This window comes from Macrobrachium rosenbergii, chromosome 51, assembly GCF_040412425.1.
Source record: "Macrobrachium rosenbergii isolate ZJJX-2024 chromosome 51, ASM4041242v1, whole genome shotgun sequence".
In the NCBI taxonomy this organism is placed as follows: Eukaryota; Metazoa; Arthropoda; class Malacostraca; order Decapoda; family Palaemonidae; genus Macrobrachium; species Macrobrachium rosenbergii.
The window spans coordinates 45,124,883-45,139,123 of NC_089791.1; the positions used below are offsets into that span (position 1 = coordinate 45,124,883).

Below are 14,241 nucleotides of genomic sequence, written 5' to 3' on the forward strand. Positions count from 1 at the left end.
CTTTATAAGAAGATGCAGAATCATTCAAAGCATCCTATTTTAACGTAAGTGGTTCAAGAAGTGTATTTTTATATATATTTTTGTTTGAAATATTCTTTTAGATAATCGTAGTGAGATCTGTGTTACTTTGTTAATTCTTTCCTTAGAGTTTATTGTGGTCACTTGAGAATGGATTGCAATACAGAATAAGTTTACTTTGTGGAATAAACAAGCTGGACTATTTATATTTTACATTGTGTACATTTATTCAAACTATTTTCTAAATGTCAGTGCATACAGAATCTAAGAAATAAAGGTTCCTCAAAATCTAATAAAGCAATAGGGGTAAATTTTATTTTTCTCAATTTTTTTACATGTAGATTATATAAAAATAAAAATTTTGCAAGATCATTCGGCAGTTCAGTAAATCTTAAAGTTTTTGAAATCTTATTTGGGGTCTTATTACATCTTTTCATCTTTCCAAAATAGCAATGCCAGCATTTGAAGAAATATTTTAAAAATATCAGGTTTTGGAAAAACTTTCGTGACAGTTGTTCAAAGAGCAGAGATGAAATTTATGGTAATACTGTACAGTACTTAAATAATGGCTTAATTTCAGGGGTGTGTGATCCACCGCATATTCCACATGGTATGATTGTACCAATGCAGCGTAAATATGAGGCTGGTTTTAGCGTTGACATTTTGTGTTTAAGTGGTTTTGTACTACGTGGGGATCGCCGTTTGTATTGCAACGTAGATGGCACTGGAAAGTGGGTGACAGCATCAGGGTACTCATTTCCTGAGTGCGAAGGTAATTACTGTACTAAACATAATACTTCAAGTGTCTGTGAGAGTAAATTGCATGTAAACAGTGCACCGATGATTATGTTAATTTGAGATACCTGCATATTGATTATCAGGTACCATACAAGGTATCTTGTGCAAATAATGGTGTAAAGTCTTCATGAATAAATCTGCTGAAAAGGGAATAAAAATTTCTTGAAAAATAGTTCAGTTCAAAACTTGCATATGTTATATTACTGTAAATGGTAAATATACATGAGCTTTTTCCTGCGAGAATACAACACCATTGCCCTTTATACAGGAGTACTGTATTCCCAGCAGGAACTGGAAAAGGTTTTTGAACCTTGGTAGCAAGGTGGTTAATTGGTGGCAGGCAGGTTTTCTGCGAGGTTACAGATCTTGATTGGGTCATGAAGCTCAACCTTATACTGTTAATGCATTGTTATTGTGTTAAGTGGTTGTTTATTATTTCAGGGATGCTAGAACAATGATCTTAATTTATTTTGTTACTCTAAAGCAACCTGTATCTCTATATAACATGCTTATATGAAGATTGCAGATTTGCTGTGTTGTGACAATTACAGGTGTTTATACAGTTGGATTAATCCTTTTCTTTACAGTAAGACTTTTAGTTTGTATAGTGAAAAAACTAAATGGTACTTATGAGAAGTTTCATAGTCATTATAGCAGAGTTTCTCAAGTGAATCGTAATAGGGAGCATCAGGTTACCATCTCTGCCCTACCTGCTTTCTCCCTTCTTTTTTAGTTTTTGACTGCTGAAGAGGGAGTGATGGCATCTGGGGTCTTCTCTTCATGGTTTATCTTTCTGGACATCTTGCAAATGTTCCCTTCTCATGTAGCAGAGATGCTAGTCTGTGCTCCCTTTTATAGGCAAATGTCATGAGAAGCTGTCTGCTTAAGATTTTGTTGCTGACCTTTTAGAGAGACTTCCATGGGAGGTCATGATCAGGTTCATGTTCTTCAGTTGGTCCCTAGTAGGACTGACTTTTCTTGAGGTGAATTCTCATTTCCCTTGGTGTTAATGCTAGAAGATTTCTCATAAGTTTTTTTTTTGTCTCCCATGGTTTTCCTGTGTCATTAATTTTCTCATGGAGGGAATTATACTATTGGGACCTGATTGCTTTCTCTTCATCCTTTTGAACATGGAAGCCTTAGCCTCTGAGAAGATTAGATGTCATGTGGCACTTGTTAGCAGCAAGAAACATGGTTCCCCTTTTGCCTCACTTCCCCTGATCTGACCCAGTTGCATCAGTTTGGAAAGTACACTGGCTGTGAATTTTCTTCTTAACACTTTTGCTTGATGAATGCATTCATCCTTCAGAATCATGTCCCCCCTGAATTTCTCCTTTTGCCTTTTTGGTGTATTTCATGTAACCTTCATACAATTTGGGTGTCAGGGTATCCTTTTTCCCCTTGAGGAGTCATGGTTTCCTACTTTATCCCTTACTCTACATTCTGAGTTTCGACCTTGCCATAGAATGGGAAAAGGGAGTTAATCGGTATTATTATTATTATTATTATTATTATTATTATTATTATTATTATCATCATTATTATTATTATTATTATTATTATTATTATTATTATTATTAGGAAAAAGACCTTCTTTAATACAGGTTTTGTTAAACAAAATGGCAGTTTCAACAGCATATATTTTATATAGTAAACGCTCAGTTTGTCTTATCAATTGCTTTTCTTACGCTGGAATGGTTGCAAGCAATTGACCAATATTCATTTTCAGTGGTTTAGTGATGTGTAGGAGGTAGTTCTCGTGGGGTGTCGACTAGTTTCGCCCTTCTCGTTAGGGCATCATTCAGGACAGGATCGCAGGATGCAATGGCTAGTGTGGATATTTCATCTTTTATCCGTGCCTGTTGGTTTGTGGAGTTAGTCGCTTCATTTTCATTGGCTATCCAGCCGTGACGTCATCGGAAAGGCGGTTCCTGATTGGCTGACTTCTCCTCAATCCATGCCTACTGCTGACCAGCGATGGTGCAGTTTCTAGAGGAAGGCGGGTTAACCGATCGTTCTCAAGGTGCCTTCCTCAGGTGATGGAAGGGCGTCCTTGGGGCGAGGGTTACAGTCATCCTCGACGTCGGGGCATCTTTGAGTCGTAGGTGGGCGTGAGGGGCGATCTCACAGGTCGTCCTCGGGATGAGATCTCACTAGGCGATCACCCTTGGTGCTCTGGAGGTCGTCCTCAAGGGGCGTAGGTTGGGATGTGGGTCTTGCCTGGTTGTCCTCGGCTTTCCTGACGGCTGTAGGGAGAAGGAAGGTCTCCTGAGTCACATTAAGGCTTGGTTTTTCCTTCCCTATGTGGAGTGCCTCCAGGATGCGAAGACGACGAAGGTCAGGGGCGCTGTCAATAATTTAGAAATGTCTGACAATGTCGCTGCGGCGGATCATCTCCTTGTGGGCAGCCTTACAGTGATTAAAGATGGTTCCCTCCTGGGCATGGCAGGAGATCCGTTTGGAGAGGCGCATGGATGTCATGCCAATGTAAGTTACGGGGCATCCTTGGAAAGGGCACGTGTATCGGTATAGGACATTTGTCCTCTTCATGGGATCTTGGGGAGGGGCAGGGTTGTTCTTCATCACTAGACTGCACGTCTTCTTGCTCCTGTAGAAGATAACCAGTTGGATCTTCTTGCTGCTGTCGGTGGGGGCGATGTTGTCCCTAATGATATTTTCCAGGGCCCATTCGTCCTCCTTATATCGTGAGTGGTAATTCCCTTTGTAGAAGAGGGTGATCATCTCAGGTGTATCTTGTCTCTCCCCTTGGTGTACCACTTCTCCATCGTCCTTCTCCTGTCGTGAATGATGCCCTAACGAGAAGGGCGAAACTAGTCGACACCCCATGAGAGCTACCTCCTACACATCACTAAACCACCGGAAATGAATATTGGTCAATTGCTTGCAACCATTCCAGCGCAAGAAAGGCAATTGATCAGACGAATTGAGCATTTACTATATAAAATAAATGCTGTTGAAACTGCCATTTTGTTTAACAAAACCTGTATTATTATTATTATTATTATTATTATTATTATTATTATTATTATTATTATTATTATTATTATTATTATTATTATCATTATTATTATTATTATTATTATAATTATTATAATTATTATTATTATTATTATTATTCAGTAGATGAAACTCACAGGGGGCCAATAATTTGAAATTCAAGCTTCCAAAGAATATGGTGTTCATTAGGAAGAAGTAGGAGGAAGTAAAGAGGAATACAGAAAGAAGAGATCTAACTTATTAAAAAAAAATGAATTAATAAATAGATAAATAGTTAAAAATGTATTAGAATGCATGAAGAATAGTATTAGGGTAGTAATTCATTGCATTTTCACTTGAACTTCTGAAGTTCCAATTGCACGACATCCTCTGGGAGACCATTCCATAGTCCAACGGTGTGAGGAATAAAGGACCCCTGGAACTGATAAGTTCGACAGCAAGGCACATTTAGTGCATATTGGTGCTGCTGTTCAGTGAATCTGGTTGCTCTCAGCAGATAAAGGGGAGGAGGATGGCTGAGAATGGAGTAGGGAGAGGTTATTCCATGAATACTCCTTCAGCTGTTGGTACCCTCCAAAGGTGCAGTTGCTCAGTAGTTGGTTATCTAGCTATTCATCTTCCTTCTTCGAGACTTCCTTCTTTGAGACTTCAGAAGCTGCATGTATGGAGAAATTCAGTACTGCAAATTATGATTAATTACAAGTGATTGACATGAATGAAAAATTTGTTTTGAAACTGCACTTCATGAAAATTTTGCCATTTACTGTATACATGGAATATTAGATATTGTATTTTTTTTATCCTAAGTGATGAAGGATTTCAATTTCTTTATGATTCTAAATTAGTGCTTACCATAGTGTTATGTTAGTTTATTTGGTGTTGTTTTTGGAAAATTTTACCATTTGCTGTATACATGGAATATTAAATATTGTATTTTTTATCTTAACCCTTAAACGCCTACTGGACGTATCATACGTCGACTAAAATTGCCTGTTGGGTGCCAAGTGGACGTACCGTACGTCGACTACAAAAAATTTCAACCTTCGGTCAACTTTGACTCGACTGAAATGGTTGAAAAACGCAATTGTAAGCTAAAACTCTTATATTCTAGTAATATTCAATCATTTACCTTCATTTTGCAACAAATTGGAAGTCTCAAGCACAATACTTCGATTTATGGTGAATTTTGAAAAAACTTTTTTCCTTACGTCCGCTGTATTAACTCGGCCGAAAATTTCAGAAATTATTTCGTCATTTGTCGTAATTTTTGCACTGTTTATATTAGCCGTTACATAAAGTTTTATATATGAAAATGTGCAATTTCATGTAAAATACAGCAAAATACATCCCATGGTTGTAGCTTTTATCAGTTTGGAAATATTTTCATATAAACCACGATAACTGCCAAAATTTCAACTTTCGGTCAACTTTGACTCGACCGAAATGGTAAAAACGCAATTGTAAGCTAAAACTCTTACATTCTAGTAATATTCAATCATTTACCTTCATTTTGCAACAAATTGGAAGTCTCTAGCACAATATTTCGATTTATGATGAATTTTTGAAAAAACTTTTTTCCTTACGTCCGCCAGAAATTCTTTAAATCACGTCATAATGTTTGCACTGTTTTATATTAGTCGTTACATAAAGTTTTATATATGGAAATGTGCGCAATTTCATGTAGAATACAACTGAAAATAACTCATGGTTGTAGCTTTTATCAGTTTTGAAATATTTTCATATAAATCTCGATAACTGCCAAAATTTCAACCTTCAGTCAACTTTAACTCGACCAAAATGGTAAAAATGCAATTATAAGCTAAAACTCTTACATTCTAGCAATATTCAATCATGTACCTTCATTTTGCAACAAACTGGAAGTCTCTAGCACAATATTTCGATTTATGGTGAATTTCTGAAAAAAAACTTTTTCTTCGTCTGCGCATGCGGTAACTCGCCAAACATCTCAGAAATTCTTTCGTCACGTTGTCGTAATGTTTCCATCATTTTACATTAGTCGTTACATAAACTTTTATATATGAAAATGTGCACAATTTCATGTAGAATACAACGGAAAATAATTCATGGTTGTAGCTTTTATCACTTGAAATATTTTCACATAAATCACGATAACTGCCAAAGTTTCAACCTTCGGTCAACTTTAACTCGACTGAAATGGTCGAAAAATGCAATTGTAAGCTAAAACTCTTACATTCTTGTAATATTCAATCATTTACCTTTATTTTGCAATAAATTGGAAGTAGCTAGCACAATATTTCGATTTATGGTGAATTTTTGAAAAAAACATTTTCCTTACGTCCGCGCAGTAACTCGGCCGAACATCTCAGAAATTCTTTCGTCACGTTGTCGTAATGTTTGCACCGTTTTATATTAGTCGTTACATAAACTTTTATATATGAAAATGTGCGCAATTTCATGTACAATACAACAGAAAATAACTCATGGTTGTAGCTTTTATCAGTTTTGAAATATTTTCATATAAATTACGATAAATAGAAAAAATTCGACCTTCGGTCAACTTTAACTCGACCGAAATGGTCGAAAACTGCAATTGTAAGCTAAAACACTTACAGTCTAGTAATTTTCAATCATTTACCTTCATTTTTCAACAAACGGGAAGTCTCTAGCACAATATTTTGATTTATGGTGAATTTTTTAAAAAAACATTTTTTTACGTCCGCGCGTTACATATTCATGGATCATATTGTGATAATATTTTCTCTGCGTTGCTTTGATCATTTTACAATTTGTTATATACCAAAATCATTGCAATTTAGTGTACAATACAAAGAAAAAAAAACAATCCGTTAGCTTTAACCGTTTTGCTCACAGCACGATTTGTATAAAATTAAATATGAAAATTTTTTTTGCGCTGTCATATATTTCAATATTTATATATAATAATGATATTTTTTTTCATTTCTGATGGTTGCATACTAAACTTCAGGCAATGACAAAAAAAGGAGCCAAAAGTGAACTCTTAATCTTAAAAACTTAGCGTGCTGTGATTTTTTGAAAAAAAATTTTTTCTGCTTCGGAAATAGAGGCTCGGCGTTTAAGGGTTAAGTGACGAAGGATTTAAATTTTTTAAGATTCTAAATTAATGCTTACCATAATGTTGTGTTAGTTTATTCCGTTTTCTTTTTTGTATTTTTATTCATATTGTTCATTTTAAAATACACCTGGCATTTTCACACTTATTTCACAGCTCTTTTGTGTGAGCCACCTCCAAATGTTATGCACGGGAAAGTCCACATTGCCCGTGGAAATCCTTTGCTAGGCTTAGAACATGAAAAGTATAAGGACCTCGAAATGTATGAAGAGGGAAGTGTTGCTGAATATTCTTGTGATGCTGGGTACTGGCTGCACCCAACATCTCATGCAAGGCATACATGCCATCGTGGTTTGTGGATTGGTGAACCTCCTCAGTGTGGTATGTTTATTGGTATTTAATCTTGTTTTATTGTAATTTTCGTATGAATTTTATTGTCTTGTGAAAATTTGTTAATGGTAATTTATTTATAAAGTATAATCATGGAGCTTTTGGTGTTTTGTATTAAGTTATAAAAGCCCCTGCTTACATTTAATCGTGGGGATACATTGTTAATTTTAGATTCTATATCTCTTGGTGCCTTTCAATCTTTACAATTTACTTAGTTGGTACTGTGGCTTGTTTACAGTGAGTCAAGGATGCGAGGAGCCCAGCCCAGTGATGAATGGCTATTACATAGAAATAGCAGGGTCATCTGATCAACAGTACCCTCCAGGAGCTCGATTGCAGTTTGTATGTCACACTGGCTACATCCTAAAAGGACCTGACATCTTTTTGTGCAAAGAGGCTGATGGATGGATTCCAAGACGTAAACCCAAGTGTGAACCCTCGCAACAATTACTAGGTTTGAAGGAAAATTATATTTGTCTAACTTACCTTTTAATAGTTATAGCTGGTATGTTTTTATGCATAATTGGTGAAGAGGATAAAGGCTTATTCAGTGCAGTAGACTTTACAATTGGTATGTTAAGTTATATTAAGAAATTCAGCCATACTGCCAGATAAGTAACTGTTGACCATAAGCTGAGTATTTTGAAAATAGATAAGAAAACTTTTATCATAGCAGCCTGTAATTAGAGACCCTAAACTCAGACTCTCAGATATGTTTATTAAATTTGAAAATATCAAATTATGTAGTAGAACAGAGACAAGTTGCAGGCAAAAAAAAAAAAAAAAAAATGAAAAACTTTTATCATACAGAATGTTTTTGCTCCTAATCATTGTACACAAGAAAGCAAGTTGATTCAGTTTTGTATGTTGAGGATAGTATTCACTAAAGAAAAATATAAAATACTAGCAAAGCTTGTTAGTTAGTGCTCCTTGTATATCCGCCTAAGTTAAAAATAGTGTTAACACTACCTACTGCCAGTGCTTTGAGTAATGCCACACATTCTGAGGTTAGCTTAGGTTGTGTCTTTCTTACCTGTGGCTGGGTTATTTCTGTTATGAAAAAATGTATGATTAGAAAGTTAGGTGATTATGTCAATGTACATTAATCCTTTTTAGGTCTATATGGTTAACACTACCTACTGCCAGCGCTTTGAGTAATGCCACACATTCTGAGGTTAGCTTAGGTTGTGTCTTTCTTACCTGTGGCTGGGTGATTTCTGTTATGAAAAAATGTATGATTAGAAAGTTAGGTGGTTATGTCAATGTACATTAATCCTTTTTAGGTCTATATGGTTAGGTTGCATTGTACTCATGATAATAATAAGAAGGGGGCCAAATTATTTCCTGTTTTAGACTCCATATAATTTTTGTAGCACAGTTGTGGTTAACATATCTACTTATATTGCTTCCTTGCAATGGTTTCCTAGTGTCAAAGATATTTTTCAATTTCCAGCCAATTAGGTGTAAAATTGTGTTCTTAATTGCTCTGTATCTGTAATCTTATTTCCTTCAAGTTAAAGTAAGACGATAATGAAAAGTGCTGTACTGTACTTTATATGGAAACTCTCTTTTCAAAAGGAAGCTCGTTAATCTGTTTCTTGCTGTTTCTGTAAGGGAATTTCATGTGTATGCAATTGCACATTGCATAGTCTTTTAAGTGTTCCCTTTCCTGAACCTTTTGGTAATTTTGAGGTTGAGTGTTTTCATAGAAAAGCCACTCCAATGTACTGTATTATTACAGATTCAGAACTGTGTTCAGTGCCTCCAGAGGTGCAGTATACTGTGCAGAAGATGGTGCGTGGCATTGTGACATCAGAAGGGGCCTTTCATGGAACAACCGTAGAGTATAGATGCCGCTCTGGCTACAGAAACACACTGGCTCCTTGCTTGGCTCACTCATTGACATGTCACAAAGGTCATTGGCATGGCACTTCACCTGAATGTGGTATGTTCAGCAGTGTAATGTATAAAGATTAGACATTCTATATAGACAACTCATGTTGGATAGGTGAGATCTCTTATTTTTTTATAAGTATTTGCAAAATGCACTTGCTTATAATTAACTGTGTTTGGGTCAGGATAAGTAATTGCTGTCACTTATTTCACAAAAATCTATTTCACTCATTACTGTTAAATTTCTAGTACATTAAGTTTTGATTTAGTTTTAAATAGATGTAGTTTTGTATTCAGCAGATTGTTTTGAATTTGTCAGAAAAGAACAACTATTGGTAAAGGTGGATGAAGTTCGCCTGTTTTTCATACTTTCTGTTGTTTTCTCATTATATTGATTCATCATATAAGTGGTGTGAAACATCATACATAGAGAACTAAATTATTGTTTTTCTAGTTTTCATTTCAGTTGTAGTAACGCTGATCCATTCTAGCATCTTTATTTACAATTGCAATTCATCCTCAGAGGAATTCAACAGTTGTGTGGCTCCACCAGATATTGCACATGGATACATGTATGATGGAGCTTCGCCTTACTCTCCACAGTCTCAGGTGAGTGCACTTATCCTTGTGAGTTATGTATAGTGAAAGTTGTACATTGTTTCCAGTACCATGTGGTTAATGACCCTGACGAATTATTTTTATGTCCTGTCATGGCACTGCATATCTATTTAAAAAGGACTCGACATCTCAGATCAGGTTGTAAAAGACTTTTTGTTAGTACAGGCCAGAATGAGAAGGAAGTGTCCAAGAATACTATCTCCTTTTGGCGAGAAGTAATTAAACAAGCCTATACTTCTTCAGATCCAGATGCCAATTCAGTTCGAGCAAGATCACATGATGTCAGGGGTCTAGGCCCTTCCATCTCTTTCAAAAAGAACTTGTCAGTTCAAAGGATCTTGAAGGCTGGTACAGTGGCTTCGTCAAACCACCTTCACATCCTTCTGTCTGCGGGACCTTGCCCACAGGTCCTTGGATGCTTTCCTTGGGTCTGGTGGTGGCTGCTCAACAGATTTTGTAGCTCATCCAGTGCCCCTTGTGTGACAGTTTGTATCTTACCTAAGATGTTGGTTTTGAAAGTGAGAGTGAATGAGATGACTGGTCTTCTTCCTTTCACTTTCTTTTTTCTCCTCCACCAGCAGGCAGTGGAGAGATATAATCCATCTTGCACTGGAACTGGCCAGATGCAGGTGAGAGAGCCCCTTTCCATTAGTTTTATTTAATTGTTCTTACACAATATAAACTATTTGGAAGCAAGTCCCTTCCTCTCTCTTATAAGGGGAGAGAGGAAATGACAACAAACAAGGATGGTGGCTACTGTAGTTTGGTTGTCTCCGACCGTTAAAGTTCCTTATTTTCATACAAGACACATTGTACCAGGAGTTCACATTGTCTCTTTGCGCAGAAGTCTAGCTGACAAGTAACCTTTTACTTTACAGTTCAGAGGCATATGACTCCCTCCTATGTCCTACTTTGGCCAGGAAGTGAACCCAGGTGAGCTGAACCTCCAGTTGGTTCTGTGGCTGTTTTTGCCTTTTGTTAATATTTTATATTAATGACCTATATTGATCTCCTTTCAGGTTTACTATGCATGTGATCCAGGCTATCGGCTAATAGGACCCACAGTATTGACGTGTGAGGACTCAGGATGCTGGGCTCCAAGGATGCCTCCAGTTTGCCAACTAAGTCACCAGTTTGATGGTATAAGTCAAGACAAAGAATAGATAAATGTCCAGCTATTTTATTTTTTACATCTTGTGATATGAAAGTTGACATTGCTTAAACTAATTATTAGTACTAATTCATATGAGACTTTGTCTGTGCAGTGCTATTATGTTATTTAGTAACTTTAACATGACCTTTATAGATATCTGATAAGTTTCTGATTGGTATATAGTTTATGGTCTCAGTATTCGAGTTGTATTAATATTTATATAACTCTTCATATGTTTTGTTCAAAGATGACATTCGAAATGAGAAGACAATCCTGGATATGCATACCATCCTTGTAGCAACTACTGGCAGTGTAATTGGTATTCTGCTTATCGTCCTTGCCCTCATTTGTAAGTGTGGTTAGGTTCCTTTACAGTATTTATGTTTTTATATTATGGCAGATATTGAATATTTATCATTTTAAAGTAGTTTAATGAGGAAAAATAAAAAGCAGTAAGCAGTACACCCAAGGTGGAAGGGTTGCTGCTAAGAATTTTTGTAATGACTATACAGCAGTGTACCACAAGGGATGTAGAATATGTGTGTATGGTAGTTCTTGCCTTTTATAAGTTTTGTTTAAGGGGTTAAACCACAAGTGTTGTCACTATCATAAGATATTGCTGCCAGGTTCATGTCATTCAGAAGTTGTAAAGTGGGTCACATTTTCTGTTTGGTTATTAAGTAATTTTTTTTTCATTCAGCATTTGTTTCTTATTGAGTTTGGCATATGGTCTTAGAAAAATGTACATCCTTGTTTGAATATGTCTGAAACTTCTGTTTTTATATTAATCCCTGTAGGGTGTATTGCATATAGGGCATTTATGAAAGTAATGGTAAATAATAGACTTTTAATACCTCATTGACAGTGTACCAACGAGCGGTGGGTACGAAGATAGTGAGACTCCGGAACAGTGGAAGTGGTAGCAATATACCACCACCACCTCCTACCTGCCCTACAAACCCTGCTCAGCCCCAACAAGAAAATGATCCGGATAGAGTCGCCCTTATTGCCTTTCCAGATGAGGTAAAAAAATGAAAGTTGGGTTTCTGAACTTTGGTCTCGCATGATTGAAATTTGTTCTTATGAGAATACAACCCATCATATTTATTCAAGAGTATCTTTCAGCAAAAGCTTGTTGGGTCTCTAAAGTTAGTAACAAGTTGGTAAGGTGATTATGTGTGTGTGTGTATGTGCATGTATGGTGAGTGAGAGGGGAACAGCACCCACTCTCCTAGCAGTATCTCTAGTTTCACTTTGGCAGTGGTCAAGTCAAGATATTCTAGCATATTATTCTGTAGTGTCTCATGTATATTTTGTTTGGTGGGTGTTCAGTATGTGAGGGATGCTTAACAACAATGTTTCTTTGTGTCCCTCTTTTTTTTTTTTGTAACCTTTCTTTGCATGAGATTGCTTCTATGAAGTCTTAAGGAATGCTGTGTTATAACATTAATACAATGTTTGTATAACATTACCCTTTGCAAATCTTACATTTACTTATTTTGTAGGAGTGAACTTCTCTAAAGGAGAACCTTGGGAGACTCTTTTTGGCCTTCTTGCCTTATCTTTCCTTTGGTTTTTGGACTGTTCAAGAAGCATTGGATGTCATTGGCCTTCTGCCATGGGTTATTCTTCAGGATGTGTTGTGAGTGTCCTTTTTTCCTGTATGAGAGACATCAGTCTTTAATTCCTAAAAGAGATCAGAGTACTTGAAGCTTCACTTTAGTCACCTCTGCTCATGACCAACTTTTGGTTAGATTTCCATTAGAGGCTCAGATTATTGCCCCCCCCTCCCGAGTTGGATCTGCTCATTTTCCATGAAGATTTCAAGCAGCTAGAAGAGGATTTTGGTGGAAGGGCTGAGCATGACTGGTGCCCCTTCTGGTTGTACCTATTTCTGGTACAACTACAGCACTTATCAGGTACAACAAGAGCCCTGCTTAGCCTGTACCTATAGCTGCTTGTGCTCGGTACAGACTTAGGCTTGTTCTAGAGCCCATACTCATGTCGGGCAGGTGGTTGGTTCTGATGTCCATTGCAGTCAGAGCTCTGTTTTGGACCAGATTGGGCCTAGTGCTTCTTGGGCAAAAATTTCTCCATTTTCATACAGGTTGCAGCCTGTTTTCAGTATAACTAGAGTTCTTTCTGAATGCAATCGGCACCTAGTGTTGTCTCTGATAAGTACTATTTGTGACAGGCTTCTGTTTTAACTCAGCCTGCAGCTGCTGCTATTGTCCAATGATGCCATTGCCATTTCCCAATACAGGTGGTTTCCTTGCCTGCTGGAGCATGTTTCTATACTCTGTTATGGCTCATTTTCCATCTGATGTATACATGTACCTTGCTTGTAACAGATATTGGTTATTGACCCTTGTTTGCATGTGTGATCAGTCTCGTTTTCACCGATCAGGGTACTCAGTTACCATGGCTTTTCACAGCACAGTACAGATTCACTTGTTGCTTGGTTCCTTGCTTGTTGCCTGCATGCTATGTTGCCTACCAGCAACTGACCTTTGTGGATTCCTCTTGTCATTCTTTTTCCAAGAAGGATGCTGAATCTTATCAAGACGAACCATGTAAGTAACTTATGTAGTTATGATCCTTAGGAATTTGACAATTCCCAGTAGGTGTTTCATTGTCCCTGTAGCCTTTCTCTGTAAGCACAAATTATGCAGGATGTTGCAGAGGTTTACAATCCTACATTCCTCATATTTGGTACAGTGCCAGTTAATTCCATGGGACAAAAAACTTCCAACATAAAGAGGGAGTCACTTGAATTAATACAAGGGTTTGTAATCTTGTAGGAATAAATATCAAATATTTAAGATAATTTGTACTTAATTCTCAGCTCTGAACATTGCACCTGTGTCCCTGGAGTTGAAGGAAAAGCAAAGTTACTGCTGGGTGTCTCCTCTCATTTGCCATATACCATGCTGAGACACATGCATACACAAACACACACACACCTTAACCACCTTGTTAGCAACTGTGACTGAACAAGCTGTTGCTGAAGGATGCTCTTAAGTAAATACTGGATTTGGGTTTGTATATCAGGAAAATATATATTGCAATACACTCCCTGAACACCTGAATTCGCCCTTAATCCCACTAGTCTGAACAACTCTCAATTACCCATCCCACTATTGGGAATTTTAACATCCAGCATTACCAACGCTGCAGGTAAAATCTTGTCACTTGAGCTGAGCTACCATAACAAACAGTTGGCAACGCTGACACAGGTGTGCAATGACACTCCCACTTTCACCAACTGCTTTTTGTTCGC

General features: G+C 37.0%; 1 protein-coding gene across 5 annotated transcripts in view; it reads left to right on the top strand.

Moving 5' to 3' along the window:
- LOC136833356 (uncharacterized) overlaps positions 1-14,241 on the top strand; it is a 41,814-nt gene that overhangs the window by 7,451 nt on the left and 20,122 nt on the right. For all 5 annotated transcript variants that reach the window (XM_067095386.1, XM_067095384.1, XM_067095383.1 and 2 more), the window contains exons 3-10: positions 599-790; positions 7,064-7,288; positions 7,536-7,751; positions 9,039-9,242; positions 9,714-9,799; positions 10,828-10,948; positions 11,209-11,310; positions 11,827-11,984. In XM_067095386.1, the coding sequence (XP_066951487.1) occupies positions 599-790; positions 7,064-7,288; positions 7,536-7,751; positions 9,039-9,242; positions 9,714-9,799; positions 10,828-10,948; positions 11,209-11,310; positions 11,827-11,984 (1,304 nt within the window). The remainder of the gene's footprint in view (positions 1-598; positions 791-7,063; positions 7,289-7,535; positions 7,752-9,038; positions 9,243-9,713; positions 9,800-10,827; positions 10,949-11,208; positions 11,311-11,826; positions 11,985-14,241) is intronic.